At 48.6% G+C, this 25,020-nt stretch overlaps 1 protein-coding gene across 1 annotated transcript in view; it reads left to right on the top strand.

The window, feature by feature from the left end:
- Window positions 1-25,020, top strand: part of CD82 (CD82 molecule) — a 70,268-nt gene that overhangs the window by 32,089 nt on the left and 13,159 nt on the right. Inside the window, exons 2-5 of the mRNA XM_034769601.1 lie at window positions 6,251-6,332; window positions 14,403-14,475; window positions 18,319-18,443; window positions 20,259-20,333. Of these exons, the coding sequence (XP_034625492.1) occupies window positions 6,270-6,332; window positions 14,403-14,475; window positions 18,319-18,443; window positions 20,259-20,333 (336 nt within the window). The 5' untranslated portion in view covers window positions 6,251-6,269. The remainder of the gene's footprint in view (window positions 1-6,250; window positions 6,333-14,402; window positions 14,476-18,318; window positions 18,444-20,258; window positions 20,334-25,020) is intronic.

The raw sequence follows: 25,020 nt of genomic DNA, 5'->3' as shown, positions 1-25,020 counted from the left end.
ACTCAGGCTCCTTTTTTTTTTTTTTTTTTTTTTTTTTTTTTAAGGCTTTAATGTTGACAATACAGGGATTTGGTTGTAAAGTAAGGATCAGAAAAAGCCCTTGCAAGGACAGACTTGTTTCTTAACCACAGAGGCCTCTTTGCCCAAGCCCATTTTTCTCTCAGCCAGTACCCTCACTGGGTCAGGGAACTTCTCTCTGAAGTGTTCTAGTGTATGTTGGGATTTTGGGGAGGGAGTGCTTATGTTTTGGATATAAACTTCTTGATGGGATCTGTTTTTTCTGAATTCCATGCTTACGGCTATGAGCTGTGAACTGGGTGCCCAGACCTACAGCAAGAGGACTGTACCAATGCTCTAGCATCAGTGTGTCTCTTTATATTAAAAAAAAAAAAAAAAAAAAAACTGTGCTGGGGGTGGGAGATGCTCCTTGCTATGTGATCAAATCCCTCCCCAAATCTGTTGCCCCATTTGTGAGATGGAGAGAATACTTGCCTACTTTACTCTGTTCTTACAACTCCCTGTTAAGTGCTTTAACATCCCCCTGCACCTCTGTGCCTCCCTAAGTATTAAGAGACTCTCGTGAACCCCACTGGAGACAACTAAGTGGTCATGTGACTGCCTAGTGTCCACTGCAAAACTGCCATGAACACTGAAGAAAAAGTGGTGAACCATTTCTGGGGACACTGACTCCTAATGCTAAATCCCTATTGGCTTGGGCAGCAGGTTACAGTATTTGGCTTTTATATTTCGGCTAGTGGAAAGAGCTAGAATCGCAACACACATACCCCGCCTCTGTCTGGAGAGCTAGCTCCCTGAGAGCTTCATTGAGACTAGCTGAGGAACATGCACAAGAGTACAGGATGCTCGCTTGCTGGGTTTGCAGCAATCACACCCCTCGCTCATGATCGTGTCATGAGCTAAAAGAGTGTGAGGAGCTGTTGTAATGTTCCCATCACCAAGTACAATCCCTCATGCAAACAAGAGTGTTAGTCTTGGCAGAAATCAAGAAATAAAAAAAAAAAAAAAGACAGTAAAAATTGAACTACTTCCTAGAGGTTGTGATAAAATGGGAAGTTTCTGCAAGACTTTTATGAAGCATAGGCCTCTATATGCTGCATTGCTAGCTACTGAATAAAAAATGGTTAATACCGTTCTTGGAACGGTGCAGGAGAGGGGTGTGGGTGTGATCTTGCTGTCTGAGGGGAATTAATACTGTCATTAATGGGACCCTCCCATCTTAAAGCCCAAGACCAGAAGTCTACACTGCAATGAAACAGCCCCAAAGCCTGAGCCAGCTGGCATGGGCCAGCTGTGGGTGTCTAATTGTAGTGTAGACATATGCATAGTGACTTTTCCTACCCAAAAATGCTCATGTTACATATTGTGCTTGTCACCTATTACAAGCTGTGTATTTTGGGAGCGTGACTGGGAGCAGGGGCTCGGTCAGAAACTCACTGTAACCGTCACTTCCCCATCAGTCATATGACAAGAATACCTACACATCGCTTACTGTCCAGCTACAGACCTAGGACCCAGTCCAGTCTTGGACTCTGCCTTGAAGACAGAGTAATACCTCCTTGCAGAATAGCTAGAGTTCAGCATTCCCTCCCTGTAGTCTAGCACTAACTGCTGATTGGTGGGGGGAAACTGGCCAATTAGACTGAAACCTACATTCCAGTTTAGCCCAGAATTAACCTAAATATTTAATAGGATTAGCCAGAAGCTTTGGACTGAAACAAAATAACACACTGGCTTCCAGTGACCCTTGCTGAACAAACGCAAAGCCAGAAAGCTCTGCTGATGATGTCCTAGGTTTTGTGGGTTGGCTGTTTAATTGGAGTGATGCTTTACCCCAATCTCATCCTTCCTGTGGGTTACTTATGTCCTTTTAAAGAGACATCAGTCCTTGTTGAGCGAGCAACTCAAAAGCACTTTAAACTATGCTAAGAGGCTAGTTTTTCACATTCTCCCCAGAAGCTATCCTTATTTTGGAAAGGAAGGAACAGATCTCTGAGACGTGGATATCTTCCCCTTTAAATATCAGTCACTCAACCAAGCTATGCCTTTCTAGGATGAAATAAGAGAAATGAACTCAATCCCTCCAGCTCTCTTCTGAACTCCCTTCACTTTGTCTACATCTGTCTGAAGTAGAACCCAGAACTGAAGACAATATTGCAGATAACACTGCTCTACAGCCAAAATGCTTCTGAAATAAATGTAGTCAAACTTTACTAATTCTGGGTCACTGAGAACGAAAATGATGCTCAAAATTGTTGATTGGCTCTAGTTTTCAAGATAGGCTATTGGGTCAGTATATACGATCCTTGACTTGGAATGGCAGAGGGTGAGTTATAAAGAGAAGGGATCTCAATTTAAACCAGAAATGACTAAAACACATCTTCGACTGGATCTATGAATAAATCTGACTGGGTTTGGACAGTACTTGCTTTTTAGGCAAAACAATGAATGATGCAATCTGAAGCTGGTATTGCATCATACATGATATGAATTGCATCATGTTATTCCTAGAAGTCATGGATGATGCAATCATAACGAAGCTTACATCACTCTGCTGAACAAATTGCCCTCTATCAGCTCTAGAAATCATACAGTGTCGTGCTCTCATTTGTCAGTGTTTGATTTTTGCAAAGGGACACATTTCTGTTTAGCCAAAGTGAGCAGAGATGCCTCGTACTTGTGTGAACAGTGCAAATAACTTCTGCTATGTTTGTGCTGAAGTGACTTTTGCATCACAAAAGTGCAGTATAACCACTATGGTTAAGAGAGCCTATCACCTTTATTTTGGCTGCAAAATTGGAGATCAGGACAAGAGGTGGGCCCCACACATATGCTGCAACACTTGTGCAGCAAATCTTCGCCAGTGGTTGAACAGGAAAAGGAAATCTATGCCTTTTGCAGTGCCAATGATTTGGAGAGAGCCAACAGATCATACCAGCAATTGTTACTTCTGCATGGTGCCTCCAGTTGGGAAAGGTGTGTCAAAGAAGAAAAAGTAGACTGTGCATTATCCAAACATTCCATCAGCTATACGCCCAGTATCCCATGGAGAAGGACTGCCGGTTCCTGATGCACCAGAATCATTCTCACTTGAGTCAGACAAAGAAGAGACTAAACTTCTGGTCCTGAACCATCAATGTCACAGTACCCACATTTTCTCCCATCCTCCTCCTCTGAACCACACCTCAAACACAAGGTGAACTGAATGACCTTGTCAGGGATTTGGAACTAGCCAAGAGTAAGGCAGAGCTGTTGGGCTCCAGACTACAGCAGTGGAATCTCTTGGCAGGTGATGTTAGGGTTTCCATGTTCCGTGACTGTCAAAAGGATCTTGTCCCATTCTTCTTCATGGAAGGTGATCTTGTAGCCTGCAACATCGATGGTGTGATGGCAGCCCTCAACATCCTTCACGATCCAGATGAGTGGAGACTGTTCATTGATTCATCGAAGACGAGTCTTAAAGCTGTTTTACTGCATAAGGGCAATGTTTTGCCATCAATTCCAGTTGGTCATGCAGTCCATATGAAGGAAACCTATGACAACATGGAACAACTTTTGAGGTGCATAAACTATGACCAACATCAGTGGCAGCTTTGTGGCGATTTGAAGGTTGTTGCTCTCTTGCTTGGTCTGCAGAATGGATACACAAAGTACTGCTGTTTTCTCTGCGAATGGGATAGTCGTGCAAGAGATTCCCACTACATCAAGAAAGATTGGCCACTCCGACAGTCATTGGAGCCTGGGAGGAAAAGTGTTCAGCATCCACCACTTGTTGAATCAAGGAAGATTTTTGTTACCACCCTTACACGTCAAGCTGGGTCTGATGAAGAACTTTGTCAAGGCCATTGACAAAACACAAGCAGCTTTCAAGTACCTCTGTGGAAAATTTCCAAGGTTAAGTGAAGCTAAGATAAAGGAAGGTGTCTTTGGTCCTCAGATTCGTGAACTTCTTCGAGATGATGCATTTGACCATGCACTGCGTGGCAAGGAAAAGACAGCATGGAAAGCCTTCCAGTTAGTGGCAATAAATTTTCTCGGAAACAGCAAGGCAGACAACTACAGGTTGTTGGTGGAAAACCTCCTCAAGGCATACAAAAGCCTTGGTTGCAGCATGTCACTAAAGATACATTTTTTGCACTCTCATCTAGATTTTTTTTTTTCCACCAAACTGCGGAGCAGTGAGCGACGAGCACAGCGAGCGATTTCACCAGGACATTGCAACAATGGAGAAACGCTATCAGGGCAAATGGGGCCCATCAATGCTTGCAGACTATTGCTGGACAGTGACAGGAGATGCTCCATTTAATGAATACAAGAGACAAGCCAAGAAGCGCTGAGTAGACACTGAATAGGACTAAACTATGTACATAATAGTGTTTTGCCTTTTTGTTTCATAATAAATTTTATTTATATAACCTTGCTGATTTTAAGTGTTACATAAACAAGACAGGTGAAATATCATGTAAAGCAACCATAAACACATGAAGAGACCCAGAGTTACAATTTGATTAAAACTCTATCTACACAATATACATAGACATAAAATGTAAAAACTTAAATATCTTAAACATATTAGCCAATCAGTTGTTTTAATGGTCATATTTGAATTCAGCACATCAAAATACATAAATAGCACATTTTATCTCTGAAGCAGACTACTTCTCAAAAATTGTAGACCAGTGTAGTCCCCCAAAAGTATTACTGGGATGGGCTAGCCTCTCCTTGCACCAATATGTGATGCTCATCCAACCCCAAATTGCACAGGCCTCTTCTCTCTCCCATCCCCACCCCTCCCCCCCCATATTATGCTGCATGGTCATGTTAATTGGACAGACAGATATTCTGGAAGTTGTTTCAGGTATAGTGAAGCTGCATTGGCTTGTGGCAAAGAACTATGGCTCTGCAATGTCTGTCTTAGTGGAAATGTTTCACAGGTTTCTCTTACCCATCTGGTGTCTCCCAAACATAATCTCCAACACATTCTTTCTGTGATCCTCTGAAAACCAGACTACACACAATGGTCATCAAATGTCTCTTGCTCTCGCTCTTGTATGGTCTGTACTACTCTGGCCTGCATCATCAAACTGCTGCCTGAGGTGCTGGAGCCTGCGCTACTGGTACCTACATCCAGAGGCTTGTCATCACATAGTACTGAAAATGGAAAGGTGCGTTTGCAGGCACATCCTTGTGACAAGTTTGACTGCTCATCTTTTAAGGGTCCCTGAGCAAAGACATTAATTCGTATGCTGCTGAATTGCACAGCTTGTGGTCTGTATCGTCCTGCATGATTAAGGGTTCTCCTAGTCACACAGGTGACTGGCTACTGGGTTGGGTTGTACAAGGCTGGCATGACATAAATTCCAAGCTCAGAAGGGACCACTTTGATCATCTAATCTGACCTCTGTATAACACACTGGCCATAGAGTTGCCCCAAAATAATTCCTAGAAGTTCTTTTGGAAAAGACCACTTTGACATGATCTTTCAAACAAGGCTCCTGACCCCTTTTTTGACTGTCTACAGGCCCACAGGGAGAAAGGAAGAGAGCTCTGGGGGAGTCAGGAGGTAGAATGGGCATACAGAAAGAGCTGGACAAGATTCATTTCAAAGCTTAGCGGTGTCCTCTGTGGATATGGAGTTGGTGCCTCAGCTGATTACATATAAATAGTGATGGAATTACAAGGCTCCTAGCTGGTTAAATCCCTTCTGTGACTGTGGGTTTGTCTACACTTACATTTTATAGCACTCTAACTTGCTGGGTCGGGGGTGAAAAATCACCCCCCTGAGTGCTTTAAAGCGCTAGTGTAGACAGGCTCAGAGCGCTGGGAGCCAATCCCCTCGTGGAGGTGGATTACCAAGAGTGCTGGGAGAGCTCTCTCCTACCGCTCGCACGCGACCATGCTCGCACTTCAAAGCACTGCCACGGGAGCGCATTGAAGTTTCCAGTGTAGACATACTCTCACAGAATTGCATTGTAGGCCTCTGTCACCATCCAGGAAACTTCCACAAAGGTGGCACTTTGTCAGTGGTCATCAGTCTGGTCCATCCTCTTCTCTGACAGTAAGGAGAACCCTTACTGGCCCAAACATGATCTCTACAGAACCAGCTACTATGTAGCTGGATCTCTGGCAAAATGGTGGCTCAGAGCTATCTCTAGTGATGACCAGTGCCCCTTTAATGCTGTCTAGGCTATATACTGACGTGGATTGTTGTCTTGCTTTTTTTTCCCTTTAGATCCTGGAAGTGAAGGAAGATGGGGTCTGACTGTTTGAAAGTGACCAAGTATTTCCTCTTCCTTTTCAACCTTCTCTTCTTTGTAAGTATTCTTGTCTCTGTGGGAGGGCTTGAGATGAGCAATTCTGAATTAAGGGGTGGGCAGAAAGGACTATATATAGCCTCAGATGTGGAACTTTAGACTTCAGACTAAGCTAAAATTTAGTATTGGTGCCCACTCCAAAACGTCATTGACCCTGATGCCCCTTGTGGCTTTGTGGCTTCCAGCTGTAGACACTCCCATCCCCTTCCCTGGCTGAAATAGACCAGTTGCCCCATTCCACATATCCTGCCTGCTGTGTCTAGTGCCTACAGCCTCCTCTGTCAATGGAAAGGGGAAGGTGGGCCTACTTTGCTTCCCTGTAAATTTGCCATTATTGCATTCCTTTTTCTGCCACATCTGGAGCAGCAGCAACAGGGTTGCTACAGAGCGGTGAAGCCACAACCTGCGGAGTCCATTGCAATCTTCCTCTTCTAAATAGTCCAGGCAGGCTTCACAGAACCATCATAATTTCACTTCAAGTCCCAATGGCTGGTTTTGATTTTGAAAAAGCTGAATCAGTCCCAGGTTTTCCATTTGAAGTGGAATTTTTGAGGGTCTTGGGTGCAGGATTGCCTGTGGGATGAGGAGGCTTGGATTTTGGGAGGCGGGCCCAGTGTGAGCTGCTTCAGAATCCCTGATTGGTGCTGGCTCGCTTGGTTTGGGTGAGGATGGGAGGGTCTACGTCTGGCATATATTCACCTGAGTGTTTGTCCCCAACTTCTCCTCCTTCAATCACCGCTCTTCCCCACAAAACTCCTCTTATGTTTTAATGGCTGGGATATCTGTGCCCTTCAGGACTCTCCGCAGGCTGATCTAAATTGTAAAAGTCATGCTGGGATTGTTCTGACTCTCTCTCAAGGTGGTACCACTTGTAGTAGAAAGAGAGCCTGAGACATATGTCTTGTATCAGAGGCCTGATGTGAGGCCTGAACTAAAGTAGTGGTCAAAGCCTTGACCACTACTTTTGTATCAGAGGCCTGAACTAGACTTCTGTCTCAGGCTCTCTTTCTACTACACCACTAGGGTAGGGAAGCCTCAGGGAGTCTTCTCTAGAAATGCTGTAGCAGTGTAGCCGCACTACTCTCTTGCTTCAGTGTAGACACTCACTACAGTGATGGGAGGGATTCTCCCATTGCTCTAGTTAATCCACCTCCCTGAGAGGTGGTAGCTAGGTTGACAGAATAATTCTTCTGTTGATCTAGTGCTGTCAATGTTGGGGATTAGGTTGGCTTAACTATGTTGCTCGGGTGTAGATTCTTCATACCCCTGAGCATAGGCACCGACTTTCCAATGTGCTGGAGGGTGCTTGGCCCCCGCTCCACCCTATTCCACCCCCTTCCCTGAGCGTGCCATGTCCTCACTCCTTCCTCCCAGGCTCCTGCGTGCCATGAAACAGCAAGTTGCCACGAGCGGGAGGGCAGGGCACTGAGCCACAGGTCCCGCTGGCAGGCAGAAAATCCTGGGTGCGTGCGGGGAGCTGATCGGGGAGCTGCCTGTGGGTGCTGAGCACCCACCATTTTGTGCTCCTGAGCAACATAGCTGGGTTGATCTAACTTTAGTGTAGACCTCGCCTCAGACTCCAGCTTTCCCCTATTCTCCTGTGATGGTTAAACTCTGCCTGTCTCTCTCAACATTGCTGAATGTGTACGACAGAGAAGCCTGGTAAAATGAGAGCTTTGCTTTCCAAGCTTATCCTCTGACTGTGGCTTTACTCTTCTACCCCACACACTGTCATGCCTCGAGCTGTGCTATGCTGCAGCTTCCTGGAGTGCTGGCCTTGATGTTGCAACTGGGACACATCTGGATCTGGTTTCCTTCAGTTTGCTATGCTAGCTCTTTCCCTGCCATGTGTTTCTGTTGCTTCCCTCTTGGAGTAGCCAGGATTCCAATTAAAGACTGCCAGGGACCAAAGGTCATGGATGTTCTTAGCATACCCGAGGAGAGTCTTAAAGGGCCATCCGAGCTTTGAGGGGACTGGTTTTAGTCTAGGTTAGTGGGGGGGGGGGGGGAGAGGAAGTCCTACAGGATTGTATCTGGCTCTTCTGCCAATGCACACTTGTTCCCAGGCTTATCTGTAATTGCCCATCAGTTTTGAGGGGGTGGGTTAGGATTTTGTTGCTCCCTTACCTGCCCATAACAGAAGGTATTACCCGATTTACGGTGTGATACAACAAACTATCCTTTACAACCTCCTACTCCTCTGGGGATGGTTGGGGTGAGCTGGGGTCCAGAGGGACCCTAAAGTTATTAAGAGATTTTGGGACTTTCAGCTACTTTTTAGGCAGGTTCTGGTTTGCATTCAGCAAGAATAGCAACTTGGGGAGGGGACAGAACCCCCTGGATCATGGGGAGAGGTATGCTGGGACTATCATCCTGGTTCCAGGGATTGGGGCATTTCCTGTGTTCGGTGTAACAGTCTCAAAAAAAGTGCGGGTAGGAAAATAGGGGATTAATGTGGCTTTCTTTTCTCCCCTCACGTATTTGTTTCAGGGTCTCTTTGTGGGGGTTAGGGGAGCTGTGGGGTAACCAAGTTGTGGGAATCTTAGCCGTAAATAACCTGCCCTCCAGAAGCCCTGCTTACCATTCCTGTGGAGATGGTTCTCTCCAACAGGAGAGGGAGGAGAGGCTGCATGTGTCTTACAATAGCCTGCAGTGCTGTCTTGCCCTATAATAACCCTGCTTATCTTGCTGCTGCTGAATGTTTGAGTGGGGATTGCAAAGTCTCTTTATTCCACACCCTCTCCCTCACTTCCTCCCTTCCCCCATCCCACGATTCCCCTTCCCAGCCAGTAAACCAGTGTTCCTGGGGAGCCCCCATGGGACAGCTCTAAGTTGGCAGGGGGGAGGGAGGAAGGGGGCAGAGCCAAGCTGCTCCTTCAAATTGATCCACAAACTGCAAAGTATTTTCCCACATTTTGCACGGAAAAAGGTCGAAAGATGCTGCGGGGTGGGGGTAGGGGGAGCGGCTGATGCTGGCATTCTGCAGCAGGGTTCTCAGGGACCTTGGGCCTCCTCTGGCTGGCTGCAGGTGACGGGAAGCAGCTGTTCTCTGGGCAACTTTCATCTGCTGCTTCTCCTGTGATGTTTCAAACAAATGCTGTTGTTTGACTTAGTACTAGGCCTCTGCCCAATGAAAAGCTGGGCTGCAGTGCTGAACTAGGGGCAATGAGTTAGGAGGGGTATTGACCAAATGAGGTCTGCACATCCCTCCCTGAGCCAGGCAGGATCCATTGAGGGCCCCACGTAAGTAATAAAGGGATTACCCCACCATCTAGAGAGGTATTCGCTCTGGGGTCAGCTCTGAAGCAGGAGAGCCAAGCAGTATCCCCTGCAATTTGTCCTACTCTACAGTGGTGATGGGGAGGAGGTGAGAAACTATCCCAAAGCTGCTGTGTCCCTCTAGAAGTGTCCTCCATTTGGGGGTGATGCTCTCCTTAGCACAAGGATTCAGAGCAGACTTCTGTCTAAGCTGTGCCATGTGGGTGCATGTTGGTGGGAAGAGGGGACTTGCATTAACACTCAATGTGCCCATGAGGCAACATGTGGGAGGTGGGAGCTGAAGGCTTTTCCCTTAGAGTAACTCAAGGACTGGATGGAGATGCCTTATACAAAGCATGTATCACAGTGAGATGGATCCACTGTGAATACTCAAGTCTATGGACTTTAATGCCTGGGCAGCCCTATCAAGGGTGCTGAGTGCTGTTTCTGGGAGTAGCAGGCAGGGCTGGCTCTAGCGTTTTTGCTGCCCCAAGAGCGCACGCACACCAAAAAAAAAAAAAAAAAAGAAAAAGCCGCGATCGCAATTGGCGGCAATTCGGCAGCAGGTCCTTCGCTCCGAGAGGGAGTGATGGCCCCGCTGCCGAATTGCCACCGGATGTGCCGCCCCCCTCTTCATTGGCGCCCCAGGCACCTGCTTGCTACGCTGGTGCCTGGAGCCGGCCCTGGTAGCAGGGTCTCTTAGTCCCAGAGGCTTTTCTGTCAAGCTGAGGCTAGTGAATAATGGGTGACTGCCCTCAACCTGAAATGACAAGCACGTGCTGGGGTGGGTTTGGTTCCAGCTGGGATGGATTTGGAGTGTAAAGCTCAAGTGGTTGGTCATTCCACAGATGAGCAGTGGCAATAGTAAATGCCTATCCCTGCAGAGAACTTGCATGTTAATACCTATGATGACTGACTTTTGTGGTCCTATTTGACCCATCAGCTGTAGCCATGTGATTGGCACCTCCATCCTACTGACCTGGGCTGGAGAGAGCCAATGCTATTAACGTGTCAACTATTCTCAAATCCAGGGATCTGCAGAATGTTTGGCTTTCCCCTGTGAAGTCTCTGTGTGTGTGTGCATGCAATTAAGGAGTTACAGGTCTCAACCACTGTTGGGCTTTAACTGGGTGGCAAAGGTCTCCAGGTCCTGGGGCTCTGAGCTCCCATTTGCTGTCCACTATCTAGAAAGGACCAAAGGAAGAAATATTTCCTGGTTCTGGTTGCATGGTCAAGGTCTCTAATCTAGAGTTCTTGCCTGGCTGAAATGGGCTCTCTGGGCCTATCAGAAGGTGATGGCTAAAACATTAGGGGAACACTGTGCCATTCTGGCTGCGGTTTAGACACTGAAATGACACCTGTCCAGTACTAGGTGATAGTCCTAGCCAATTGAAGTAGCCCTAGGGAGACCAGGAAGGATGTGTTGGAGGCCTGGAGACCTGAGCAGCCAAGGCAGGTCACAGCTCCACTGAATAGAGAAAATTCACCTGTGCTTCCTGCTTTCTCTACTTCTCCTTTCAGCAAATGGGAAAGACAAAAGTCTGAGTGCTTCAGAGCTAAGGCTGTGTGGAGATGGCATTGTGGGGCTGAGGTGAGAGAAGGTTGAGTCTATATAGTGTATGCTATGTTGCTCTCCAGGTGTGGCTTTTTTTGTACAGAGGATGGTGAAGAGTAGACTTGTAGGTGGCCTCCCCTTGACTGCTTTAGCCATCTAGCTTCATCTCTGAACCAAGTAAGCTGAGCAAGTGCCTGCTGCTTTCACTTCGGAGTCCATGATTCCAGTGTGGATGGGGCTCCTAGCCTCAGTCAAACAGACTTGCTATCCATGTTGCAGGACCATAACTTCAGCCTTATTGAAAGCCTCCGCCATGTGCAGGCCTATGCAACATAGACCCTATGAGGATGGGGGACTGAAATGTGTGGGGAGTAGAGGAGGAGTTTCCACTGCGCTGCGCAGTTCTCTGCCCTACCCTCCTCTTAACATATACACGAGTGAGGCACAAAGTCCCCTTGAACAAAACCCCAAAGTTTAAAATCAACCCTCAGACTTGCTGGCCTGTTAGGCAGAACGTGACCTCAGTCCATCTTGACACACCACACTGTCATCCCAAGATAGCACTGAGCTGGGCCCTGAAATTATGCTGCTAAGGGAAATACAATGTGAGGCCATAATTGCCACTTTCCAGTAGGCTTGGCTTGGTGTGTCACTGAAGTGAGTTTATTTTCAGTGCTGGGTAGCGAGGCTGACACTTTCCCCTCTGACAGAAGCCCTGGCTAGAATCCTGTAGGGGATAGGGTTGTAGGACACACCATTGCTTAATCCATTGCAGTTCACTGATCACTGCAGTTCCCACCCACAGACAGAGTAAGAAAGATGTTGCACTTGAGCTAGTGGAGGGAGCAACCCTACTAGCTATGTTCAGTGAATTGGCATAGACATGGAGTGGATCTGAAATTCTGTCAGGGGACAGCAATGCAGCCATAGGACAGCCTGTCTCTTTCCTTTCTCCTCTCTTCCCCACTCCTCTGTTTTTCTACAGCAGCTTCCTGCAAGCACAAGATTTGCAGACTAGAGCAAAAGGCAGACTGAACAGAGGCTGTGGATGGTCCCAGTGCCTCATAACAAATAGCCTCCCAGGAACACAACTTAGAAGTAGTTCTGGTTTTTGTCAGCAACAGCAGAACATAGGTGACACCCCACGATCACTGCTCCATAAGAAAGTCCATATGAATATTTTTGAGAAACTGTGGGTTAAGCAGGAGACAATATCTCTATCTGTAAATTCACCCATCCCTAGGAATGCCATGTTAGCTACATCCCTCTCTATCTTGCGTTTTAGCTGACTCCCTGGCTTGATCTGCTGTCCCAACCCTGCCTGGGATACTGCAGTGTGCTCAGGCCCACTGGAAGACGGCCAATGTGGCATTTGTCCAGTATTGGGCTAAACAGAGTCCAGCTTAAGATTAAGGGTGGGCACTAATGCACACTAAAAGATCCAGTCCTCCTGCCCCTTACAATGTATAGCCTTTGCAAGCTTTCCACCACTGAGGTGCAATTTCTTTCACTCTCTCTCCCTTGTCTGCATGTAACTTATTTGCCACTTAATTCTGCTTTAAGTTGGTTGGTGAGTTTCTTATCCTTCTTGGTCATCTGCCACCAGCACAGCTACCAAGCACCCCTCCCAGCCATGCATTGCTGTCCCCTAAGCAAGGAAATGGAAAGCAGATTCTTGTGGGGTGTGATTACACTCCAGTTCCATGGACACCACCTGGTATGAGGCACAGAGGTGCAAGTCTGTTTGTGGCATTGGCGAGGACTGTAAAGTTACAACAGTCTTCAAAACCTATGGGAAGCAGAATTTCAGGAGCTAGCTTCTCATTTCCCTTGTTTCTACAAACCTCTGTGAAAGTGCTCCAGCTGGCCCATAATCTGCATCTTCCTTTCTTGGCTCATCTAGCCTTTTCTATCCCATCTTGCAGTCTTGTCACTGTTTTGGTTCAAGAGCCTTCTCAGCAGCTCCTGCCATCTGGAACCACCTCTCTATTTTTGCCCTGAGTCTCGCGCTTCAGATCACAGCTGCAAACCTCTGTTCTGAGTGTGCCTTTTGCAGTTAAACAAATGAATGAGAGCCTGATCTGTGTGCTGCTTTAAAGGTATAGGAACTCTGCCCTCCATTTGTGCAGTGGGCTGTGATGCTTAATGGGGTATCTGGGCACTGCAGTACTAGCTGTTAGCATTAACCCAACATAAAAGATACTGTGGTACAAGGCAGGTACCTAAAGTGAGAGTTCTGTCTCAGTATAAGGGCCGGGGAAGTTGTTTGCATGTAACAAAATGTAACCACAATCAATCTGGTGCCCCTTTATCCTCTCATCAGAAACGCCCCGCTCCAGATGAGAAATGTTACTGCTAATCCTCACTCCAGGCAGGCTGTGTGGTAGTTGGGGATGGGCTGCTGCTGCTTCTCTCTGGAACAACCAGCTCTTTCTGGTCTGTGCTATCCCCAGAGTTTGCCAGCTGGTTGATGCCAGTGGAGTGTTATGGGTTTTGGTTGTGGTGTTGTCTGTTCAGTTTCCCTGTCATGTCTTGGCCCCATGCCAGATGCTCAGTTGTCACCCTCATGCACCATAGCTTGTGGCTTTGTTCCTTGGAGATGAACTTTCTGGTTGTGCATGTTACTCGTAGGAGCCCAAGCTTGACAGCACTGACTTCTGCATTTGAAGCTTTGCACTTAGGCTAGAGTCACAAATGAGAGGTCTGGCATGTCCTTTAGACCTAGCTGATGTTCCCTTGAAGGGTCCCTATTGTAAGGCACCCCACAGGACTAGGTAGCTGGTTCCCCATCCCTGTGAAAGCACAGCCCTGGATCAAGCAGCAAGGTTTTCTCTGTCCAAAAGCTCCTATAATGCCTACCTGTGTGTGACACACACCTGCCTCTTGCTGCTCTTTCTGGACAGCATTGCTCTGTACTTGTATAGCTTGTGCCTTAAGATTTACTCCAAGCCTTTCAGGGCAGAGAGCCTTTTGACTGTCTGTCCCAGCTCTCCTCCCCTGCAGCACCAGGTAGAACTAAAGCACTACATGAATAATCTCCAAACAGCAGAACCTAGCTCCTGTGTGCTGCTAGCTGGGACTACTTCCGGGAGTGACTGTTTAATCTTGCTTGCTTGCTCTTGGGGAAGGGTGTGTGATGGGAGGAAGGGTGGGAACAGTGGGACACTTGCTGTTTAGCTCTTAGCCACCAGTCCCCCACTCCCTGTTTTGTTCTGTTTGTTTTTAATTAGTGACTTTCACTCTTCTTGCTCTTTCAGATCCTGGGTGCTGTGATCCTGGGCTTTGGAGTGTGGATCTTAGTCGACAAAAGCAGTTTCATTTCAGTTCTGCGTAAGGCCATGATTCATTCTCCTCCTTTTTTATCTTCTGGTTTATATCCTGTGGGAGATCTGTCCCTCTGTGTGTTTAGCTCTTTAAATACAAAGGCATGGGAGGGACTTCTACGGCATAGCAGCACAGTCAAGGAACATAGTCCTAAGCAAAGACTGGCTTCTGGCTGGCTTTTAGAAGAACATCAATAGTTAATGATCTTGTTTAGAGGGGCTGTTGGATCAGCCCAGGGATGGTAACCTTAAAGTGTGCCCCATTCAGAGAAAATACTTCTAAATAAAAGCTCTTGAGAAATCCTAGAACTCTTCCCAGACATAAGCTCCAGATAAATACATTACAAGCCACGTGGCTGGACCATTGCTACTTGCTGGGCCCCCAGTTCAAATGTGTTCTTACTTCATCTAGTTACTTTCAGTGTGCCCAGAGCTGTGCAGTGAGACTGCTTCTGCCCAAATATTTAATCCACAGAGGATATGGGTCTTGGGAGATAGCAAAAGGAGCAGCTGATTCTCAAGCTGTTTGCTGAAATGCAATGGATTACTCATACATACATTAATTTTGGATGTTAACTGGGACCTGTATTTAATTCTTAATTGGAGCTTTTTCCTTTCGCTGTTCTTAAACCCACATTCTAGTCTGGCGTCCGCAGCCCCCTGCATGTGTAGTAGTAATCTCCTCACTCACAAATACCCAGTCAGGAAAGGTGACTTGGGCCTGTTCAGTGGGGTCAAGGCATTCTGTGCCAGCCAAAAAATTGAACTAGCTTTAACTGAACCTGGACTGTGGTGGGATTTAAAGGGCTTTTGGTTAGTTGGATAATTGTCACCCACAACAGAAGTCACATGTTTGTGGCTTTCTTGTATTTAAAGTATTGGGTATTTTTATTTCATAAGTGCTTCCCACATCTCCAGAATTGTGGATCGAGGCTGTTGTGTGAGCCTAGCCTTGCACGCAACCTACAGTGGTTCAGCTTTATTCCGGGGAGTGAGGAGTAGCAGTAGCTGCCATGCTGAATCCAACTCGCTATCGAGTGACTCTGCAGGTGGCATTGGCTACCCAGCCATGTGCCGTTCCTCTGTAGAGATGTGCGGTTTGGATGCCATGAGGAGGCTTTCTGGAAAATGTGGCCTGTTGAAGGGGAGGGAGATGGACCCTTATACTAAATGCTAGAACAGCCCCAAATCATTGATGCTTGCATGATTTTACTGCAGGATCTGGGTTGCTACTTCAGCTTCTACAATGGGAAGAATCACAAGGTGGCTACAGCAATGAGGTTGTGAATGGAGATGCATCCCTTTACACTTGCAGCCACAGGGGTTTGCTCAGGGCCTGTCTACTTACAGCATTCCAGAAGGAAACACCTGTTCCTATTAAACTGGATGATTTAGGTCTATGATTCGAACCTCTGTTGGCACAGCACCATTGAATCATAGAATCATAAAAGATTAGGGTTGGAAGAGACCTCAGGAGGTCTAGTCTAACCCCCTGCTCAAAGCAGGACCAACCCCGACCAAATCTTCCCAGCCAGGGCTTTGTCAAGTCGGGCCTTAAAAATCTCTAAGGATGGAGATTCCACCACCTCCCTCAGTAACCCGTTCCAGTGCTTCACCACCCTCCTAAAACTAACAAAATGTGCAGGACACATTGACTTGACTCTACAGGCTGCTCTTTGCTCTGCTTGGCCTCCGAGTCTTTGTGTCTTAGCTCTGTTGTTTTCCATTTTACCCTTAATCTCTGCTGAATGTGCACCACAGTGCTTTAGGCTTCCTTCCTTGGGATTTCCAAACTAAGTTCTTTCTCTGCCTACTCCCCTCTTTCCTGTACTTCTTTCTTCCTCCCCTCTGCTTTTAGTAACCCTACCAGAGACTGGGGAAGAGTTCTGCACAGCAGGGCATTCCAGCATGCTGGCGAAAGGGCCTACGTGTCTCTGTTCTCCTTTTGGCTGCCTGCCCAGAACAGGAAGACATGGAGCAAGGGGGAATGGAAAGCAGGAGTCTCCTGCCAGTAGAGTCTGCAGAACCTTCCTTCGAGAGCCAAGATGCTGCAAGCAAGGATCCTGGGATCTTTTGAAGCCTTTGGCTCTGGGGTTGGAAATAACTTTTTTTTTTTTTTTAAATGTGGAAATGGTCCATTAATTGCCTCCTAGCAGTAAAGCGATTCAACACGTGTTCAAAGGCCCCAGTCATGCCTGCATTGCTACAGGGTATTTGTGGAGCTCTCTGCTAACACGCAGAGTGTGAGCTTGGACTTTGATTTAGGGCTACCCCCGTAAACACTTCACCCTGCAAGGCAAACGTGTCCAGTCATGGGGCCAAGATGTGATGTCTTGATGTTACATTCAGTCCCAAAGCTGACTTTGTGGGGGGGGGGGGGGGGGGGGGGGGGCAGGGGTTGTGCTAATGTTCTGGATAATATATGGTGTGGGATTGTCTGTCAGTCTGGGTTGAGAGCTGGCTCAGGCTATTCCAATGAATGACTCTGGCCTTGGTGGTTACCTGCCTTCCTCCCAGAACATTCTAGTGGAATGTGTTTCCAATGCCAATTTGGGTACATGTTATAGCTGTGTTTAGGGGGTGGGGGGAGGGTTGGGAAGGGAAAACTATATGCTCTCCTAGGCCTAGTCTTGATTTAAAGCAGACTTGTTTGCTGGGACTCCCAACCTAGGAAGAGGCATCACCAAGCTTTGTAAGTCCTGTAACCTCCCTTACTGGTCACACGACATCCAGAATTCCCCAGCATCATGAAACTCTTGGGTTACTAAATGTCTTTCTCTGGCACTGTGAGGCTCCTCATAAGGTGGTTAAACCTCCCTTTTGTCTGCCTCCCTCCCACCTCTCTAGGGGTGGGCAGTCTGCAAGGAATAGTCCTTCCACGACCAGCATAAAGGCAAGCCTCTGTTCTGCGGCTTCTACAATTGCTATTTAAGGACTGTCGGGAAGGAAGTGAGGACTGAAATGGCAGCTGAGCCCTTCCCCTTTAAGGAAGGTTACACCTTCTAAATTGGATGTAACATAAATGGAGGCAAGGGGGCAGCATCCATTCAAGGAAAGTGCAAGGGCTGCCGGTGGATTGTGCAAGAGGAGCTACAATTAGGCACGATCTGTATTAAACCTGGAATAATTTATCCTTGCACTCCTTTATACCCAGCTGGCTGGCCACTGGCATCTGAGCACTACATTCAAATTGTCAAGTAACTTGAATACCTCCTACGTTGGCCAGCCAACACCCTGCAAGCCAATTGGGTGTCTGTGTCTGACGCGCACACACACACACACAGAAAGGAGCATTTAGTCAGCTGGTCCTTCCCAGTATTCCTTTCCTGCAAATGGATGGGAAGAACCTAGAGCGGAAACTGGACAGGAGTGTTTATAACATTGGATTTTTAATGTGAAAAGGCCGATGAAAGAGGGAGTACTTTGGTAGGAAAAGGGGTAGAACTTCCCCCAACATTCAGTTATTGAATATTAAGAATTTTGGAAATAGTGGTGAGGTAGAAAGGGGGGTGTTGCTCCTGCCCCATCTCTAGGAGTACCAGTGTCTGCTCTCTGAGAGTTAGTCAGGGAATTGTAAGTGAGACACAAAGCTAAGGTGTGACTAGTCCTTTACTGAGATTTACAAGCAGGCTGAATGAGTAACTGCAGGTTCAAAAGTGTTTGTGAGAAGGGAGGCAACCTTTCTACCCACAGACAAACTTTTCTGTTCAGATTTCTGTATAATGCCCCTGTCAACCCTTCTGCAGCCATGGATATGGGCCTTTAGTGCCTGCACAAGCATTAATCAAAACACTTGGCTGTAAGTGCTTGTCTGTTGATGGCTGACTCTTCCCCTCCCTGTCTCCTACAGAGACTTCATCTGAATCGCTAAAGGTCGGTGCATACATCCTCATTGGAGTTGGGGCAGTCACCATGCTGATGGGGTTCCTGGGCTGTGTTGGAGCAGTCAATGAGGTCCGATGCCTCTTGGGTCTGGTGAGTGAATCACTGCTGCCTTTACTCCACCTCCCCAACTTCTCTTCAGGTTATGCCCCTATCCTCTGCTTCTCCCTGGCTCAGTGATCTCCTTGCTGAGAGTGATGCAGGAGTGAGCCAGTGTCTGGGAACTGGAACCATCAGCAGGGCAGCCTCAGACTGGTTGGGGCTTTTGTCTACCATCTTGGCTACCTTCTCCCTTCTCTGCAGTGTATCTTTTTTCTCTCCCCATCTCAGTAACCAATTATGCAGAAAAGTTTGCTCAGTGACCTCTCCCTGCCTCCATCCTCCTTGCAGCCCTGAGAGAACAAGACTATGTGCCAGAAGCGATGGATAAAGGGGGTGGGTGTGAGGAGAAGAGACTTGCTTCCTGCTGCAGTGCAGGTGTAATGGGATGTGGGGTGCAATCCAGTCTAGCAGGACTGTCCTTAAGATTTATGGAGCCTTATGCAGTAGTATTAAACTGGTGCCCCTATGCCCGACTTGAGGCACAGCCATTGCCCCCCACCCGTGGACCCCCAGAAGAACCTCCCCCCATTCTTGACACACACTGAGCTTTGTACGCAGCAGACGCTGCAGCAGCCCGGGGAGGGGATGAGGCAGCAAAGGGTACCAAGCTGCCCGGCCTGCCTCACAGCGGTGGAGAGTCACAGTTCCCTGCAGAGACACCCCCCTCCCCCCCCCCCCACCACCCTCTCCCTCACTCAGAATGCACCGCGCTGGCACATTGGGCTCTGTGAATACGGCCCCTGCCTAAGGAGACTGCAGTGCACGTTTGGTGTGCAGGAGCTGACCCGCTCTTGCCTGCTGTCCCAGTGGTGTCCCAAATTTTTGGGTGCCCTACACCGCTGCATATGCTGCAGGCTAGTAAGGGGTTGTCTCCACTTCCTTGTAATCCTAGGTGCCTTACAGTGCTTTGCTGCTGTAGCTCACAGCCTGGGATGCTCACAGCCAGCCTACAAGCATGCATGCCACACCCTTGAATGTCTGGGTGCTGTGTAGCCAGCCCTGGTTCAGCAGCTCTGACCCGAGCAGCCTGTCGACAGGCTCACTTTGGCTTCCGCTGGCCTTGGTTACAACCAGGAATGTGACCCCAGTGCACTCCCAGTCTCTATTCTCTTCCCCTGCGCCTCCCTCCTCCCCCACCCCCCAAAAAAAAAAACAAAAAACCCAACAACATTGTGCTGTGCAATGCCAAGCCCTCTCCTGGATGGCTCAGATAATTTTTTGTTGTTGTTGTTCCTTTAAACACACACAATCACATCCCAGCTTATTAACTTAAGTCTCCTCCATTCCATAGATTGGTAAAACTGACTTTAAAAAAAAAAAAAATCAGTCTGAGCACACAGCTGAGGAGACCGTCCAAGGCCATGCCACATAGCCACCCCTCAATCTGGTGCCAAGAGCAACTGCTGCCCTCGAGGCCCAGGGCTGGAATGTGGGGGAAGAGAGAGGTCTGAGCCTCAGCATGGTCTGCCACTTGCAGACACTGTAATTGGGGCTTCCCTACCTACCAAACTGGCTCATCTCCCCGCTGTGGAGTCTGCTCCTGCCAGGCCCAGCAGCTAGCCTAGTGGTGGAGGTAGAGCTGCAGGCCATGGCTGAAGTGTATTGGGCAGCTAACTCTAGCTAGTTCTGTTAGCTCTTCGTTTTCATGATCAGCCAGGAATCTCCAGACTGAATGCTGCTTACTCCTGTATGAAAGGCCTGTATTGTCAGTATTTGCCCTGAGCCCTACTGAGGCTGCTGCCCATAGATGTAGATTTGCTTGGGGAGCCAGAAGAGAAGGTGTTAACTCTGCTGTTTGTTTTCTAGTACATCACCTGTCTGCTGCTGATCCTCCTAGCTCAGGTTGCTGCTGGACTGCTCATCTATTTCCAGCGAGATGCAGTAAGTTTCACTTCCCTATAAGCCTTCAAGAGACACAAGGGTTGGTACTGGGACAAAGACCTACAATACATTTCTCCTTATCCTATCTGGCTTGGTTTCTGGAAGCTCTTACTTTCCCAGCCTGGTTATGTCATGTGCAGGCAACGCAGTCAAGCTCTCTCCCCATCCAAGCTGTCTCAACACCATACGGAATCTGCCCTGTTGTCCAGTCTGTCCCAATGTGCCTGCCAGGCCCAGCAGCACCATGTATCCAAGGACTAGGAAGTTCCTTATTTTATTTTTTCACCCATGGGTACCATCAGAAGTACCAAACCCTTAACTTGTGGTCCTCATCTGGACACCAGCAAGTCCATGCGGCCAGCAGATCCCATTTATTCCACCCACTGCTGAAACACTCCATTTTGGGTCCCTGTTGATGTCGTCAGTCCTGGTTACCCACTGCTCATGAGCTCTCTCCGTGTGCTGCCATTTACATTTAGGGAACGAGCTGCATGCGTTGGGGCTTGACTCATTCGAAGAGCTGAGTGAGAATAGCAAGTGAAACAGTCTGCCCCCAGACTTGTTTTGGGTCCGAGAACAAGAGCAGTGAAGGAAGGTGGTTCCTCTGTAGGACAGTTCTTCAGTGCTTCATTTTATGCTCGCCTGAAGTCCACAGCAAAGCTCCCATGGACTCTAATGGTGCAGCATCGGGGCCTAAATTCGGACTTGGGAAACTCCGTTTCCTCTCCCCTGTTGAAATGTAGAGAATTTGGGAATTGGGCTCTTAATGTGTATTTGAGTTCCTTGCCAGTGGAAAGACTAACTCTGTAGTTTCCATCCGTGTGTGTAACTGACTATGTGGGCGCTTGGACTTGAGCAGTAGTTGGGCAGATATGGTGGGTGGTGCTTATAGAAGTCTTTCCCTTGAGGTTTGGGGCAACCATGTTACTCACTAGCAGACCTAATGCAACCATCCCAACCCCCACCTGGCAAGGCTGTTGGTGGTAGCGGCTCCCAGACATGGTAGCTCTTCCTCCCTTCTGTGCTGTCTGGATTTCTGCTATGGAATATCTGTCCGTAGTCGTCCTTGGTTGTGTGCACATGCCTGCTCCCTTCCAACTACCCTGCCTCCCATGCTGGGGGTCCATACAGCTCTGCCCTGTTGCTATCATGTCCCAGTCCACTTGCTTCATTTTCCGTCCCCCGTCCCCATGACTATGCAGGATTGCTTTTGCATTTCAAACTCTTCCACACTTTCAGTTTCGGAGTAAGTGGGTTAATAGCTAATCTCTGTATGGGAATCCATTCTGTCCTTGAAGGTAGGGCTACCACATGTCCAGATTTCCCCAGACATGTCCGGCTTTTCGGTCTATAAATAGCCGTCCGGGGGGGGGATTTTCTAAAAATGTCCGGGATTTCCCCCCGGTCGGCTATTTATAGACAGAAAAGTGGCGGCCAAGTGCCGCTCAGCAGCCAAAGCCCCTTCCCTGCTCTCTTCCCTGCAGCCTTACCATGCTGTCCGGCCCCACAGCTGTTTTCCCCCTCCTCCCCGCCTCCCCTGAATGCTCCTCCCCCTCCCCAGCTTCCTGCAAATCAGATCTTCATGGGAAGTCTGAAAAGAAGCAGGGGCAGGCAGGCAGCAGCAGCAGGTAAGCTGGGGCAGGGGCAGGGAGGAGAGCTCTGGGGATACGTGGCTCTGGCCGAGTGGCACCCGGTGGCCCCAGCGGCTCGGGCCCCGGGGCATTGGCCCCGGTTCCGGCAGAGTGCGCCAGCCCGGCCCCAGCGGCTCCAGCCTGGCTTGGGCCCCAGGGCGGCGGCCCCAGGGCGGCAGCCCCAGTTCCGGCCGAGCGCACCAGCGTGGCGCCGGCTGAGCACCCCCAGCTCCAGCCGCTCCGGCCCAGCCCGGGCCCGGTTCTGGCAGAGTGCGCCAGCCCAACCTTGGTCGAGCACCTCCGGCCCGGCCCCGCGACCCTGGCCGGAGCAAAGCCCGATTCCTGGGCTCTTTTAAAGCAGGCCCTGGTCAGGGGACGTGGGGTGGGGAGGTTTGAGGGTTCTGAGGGAGGCAGTCAAGGGGTGGGAAGTGGGAGGGAGTAGATGGGGGCAGGGTGGGGCTAGAGCGGGGCTCCTCTTCCCTCCCCATGTCCCTTTTTTTTTTTTTTTTTTTTTTTTTTTTTTTTTGGCTTGGGGAAATACGATAACCGTACTTGAAGCAGGGCTGAACCCATAGTCTGATGGGTCTCCATCTTTACTACTTATTGAAGCCTCATGGCCTTCATCTATTGAAACTGCTTTTATTGCAGCTCTCTAGGCCAGGGATCACATCTCGTCTTGTGATCTGTGCAGCACCATCGAAATTTCTAGAGCTCTAAGGGACTAGGACAAAAGTGCTGATCCCTTTCAATGCATTGCAACATCCAGTCCCAGTCTTAGATTCTTTCCCCAAGGCAGTACCTCCTCTGACCTCTAGCTGGTCAGTGCAACACTTGGCTAAAACATAGGGTTACCATATTTTAAGTGTCCAAAAAGAGGACACTCCACGGGGCCCCGGCCCTGCCCCCAGCCCCGCCCACACCCCAACTCCGCCCCCTCCCCTGCTTCCTGCGAACATCTGATTTGCAAGAAGCCTGAAGCAGGTAAGGGGGTGGGGGGAGGAGGCGCGGCCCAGTCTGCCCCCCCTCCCCCCCGGCCCGGCGTCTCCAGCCTGGGTCAGCCCCTAGCCCAGCACCGCCGGCCCTGCATGTCCCGATTTTCCCGGACATGTCCAGCTTTTTGGGATTTCCCCCCGGACGGGGATTTAAAGCCCAAAAAGCCGGACATGTCCGGGAAAATCCGGACATATGGTAACCCTATAAAACATAGATCATGTGGTTAGTGGTGAATTATAATTGTGCTGCCCTATGTCTGACAGGATATGTTTTATGGGTTTTAAAACAGTGTGTTAAGTCTCAGAGCTCAGGTCTACAGACTTGGGCTCATGATACATTACTAAAAGTAGCAGTGTAGCTGTTTGGGCTCTGAAGCTTGGGGAGTGGGGTGGATTTCAGAGCCCATGCCCAAATTTCTGCATAGCTGTCTTTAGCATTGCAGCATGAGCCCTGAGAGCCAGAGTTTGTAGACCTGGGCTCTGAGACTTGCTGCCCTGCTCCCACTCAGCTAGCTCGAATTTCCTGCAGTGGGCTGTGGTGAGCAAGAGCAGCTGTATGAGCCGGCTTCCTAATCACCTGGGGTTCACACATGACTTGCTCTCTGCTGCATTGATTGCAAGTGGGGGGGAAGTGGAAACAGTGATCAGCTGGTGTGGGGAGCGGAACAGGCATTTGCATGTGCTGCATCATAGAACAGCCCCAGTTCTGATGCAAATTAGGGGGTGGGAGTAGGGGAAAATTATTGCTTTCTCCTGGATGTGATCAGCTTTGGCTCAGCAAGGCAAGTGTGGTTTCCTTGTCATCCACCCCAATACTCTACTTAACACTCCTTCCTCTCTGCACTGTTCAGCATTTCACCCCTAAAACTGCAGGGTTTTGTTTAAGCTGGAATTTCTTGCAAGCAGCTGATACTGGCAGCAGTGTAGGGGAAGTGGCCAGGGACTATACAATAAGGGCTCCTGCAGCAAGGTGGTGCCAGTATACTCCCAGTAGCAGAGCTGCTTGGATACCTTCACCCTTTCTGTGGAGGAAAGGGGGCAGGTGGGCTCCGTATCTGAGATTCCAAACACTCCCATGCCATCCATCCAATCCAATTGAACTCCATGTGGACTGCTACATTGGAGCCTTTTGGAGGATCCCTTAAACCTGAGGTGCTGTCTGCTCTGTGGGGTACTTGCACAGATCTTCAGAGCAGCACCCCCAAGTTCTATGGGCCTGAATTTCTCTTGCCCCTCTGACTCATGGCAGGCCATGTTTCATATTGGTATCTGCACTTGTGGTGCTGTGAATGTTACTTTGTATTTAGTGCCCCTTCTCCTGAAAAAGTCCAAAGAAAGTACTGTAAAGTATGCTGAGAACTGCACAAGACTCTGTCTCTTAGCATGTAGGATACTTTCCACAATGACGTTCTCTTTGATTAATAAACTTGGCTAGAAATAACTTTCAGCGATGGACAGTGAGGAGTTGGGGTGGGTTGTGTTTACGAAGAGGGTACTTCAGGTCTGAAGTGTGGTGTACATGACAAATCTGTACCTCCACTTCTCAGTAGAGATGTCCTTCCCCATCTGGCACAGCTGCTCTGAGGAAAGTATGATTTGTCCAAAAGTAAATACCAAGCGTTTTTCATCAGTAGATCTCACAGCGCTTTACAAAGGAGGTAACATCACTATCTCCATTTTACAGACTGGGGATACTGAGGCAGAGGGGATGAAAAGACTTGGCCAAAGTCACCCCACTGTTTAGTGGCTGAGCTGAGAATAGAAGCCAGGTCTCCTGAGGCCCAGTCCAATGCTTTATTCACTAGGTCACACTGCTGCCGTATGAAACCATTAGTTCAGAAGTCACCCAGGTTTTTTCTTGTTTTTTCTTTCCCTGCCTTCCCCTCTTCTCCAGGCTTCGTTTTGGCTAGGGAATGTTTTATCTTCCTGTTCCTTCTGTCCACCTTGGTCTAAAGTTCTGGCCCAACACATGATAAAGTCAAGGTCTGTTGCCCTAGCAACAGATGGGCTAATTGTGAAGACTTGAGTGAGTCTCCCTGATCCTCCAGCATTGTGTAGTGGCAA

The sequence above is a fragment of the Trachemys scripta genome, chromosome 4 (genome assembly GCF_013100865.1).
Source record: "Trachemys scripta elegans isolate TJP31775 chromosome 4, CAS_Tse_1.0, whole genome shotgun sequence".
Taxonomy (NCBI): Eukaryota; Metazoa; Chordata; order Testudines; family Emydidae; genus Trachemys; species Trachemys scripta.
The sequence above is the reverse complement of the archived record's forward strand: the minus strand, read 5'-3'. Positions and strand labels throughout refer to the sequence as shown.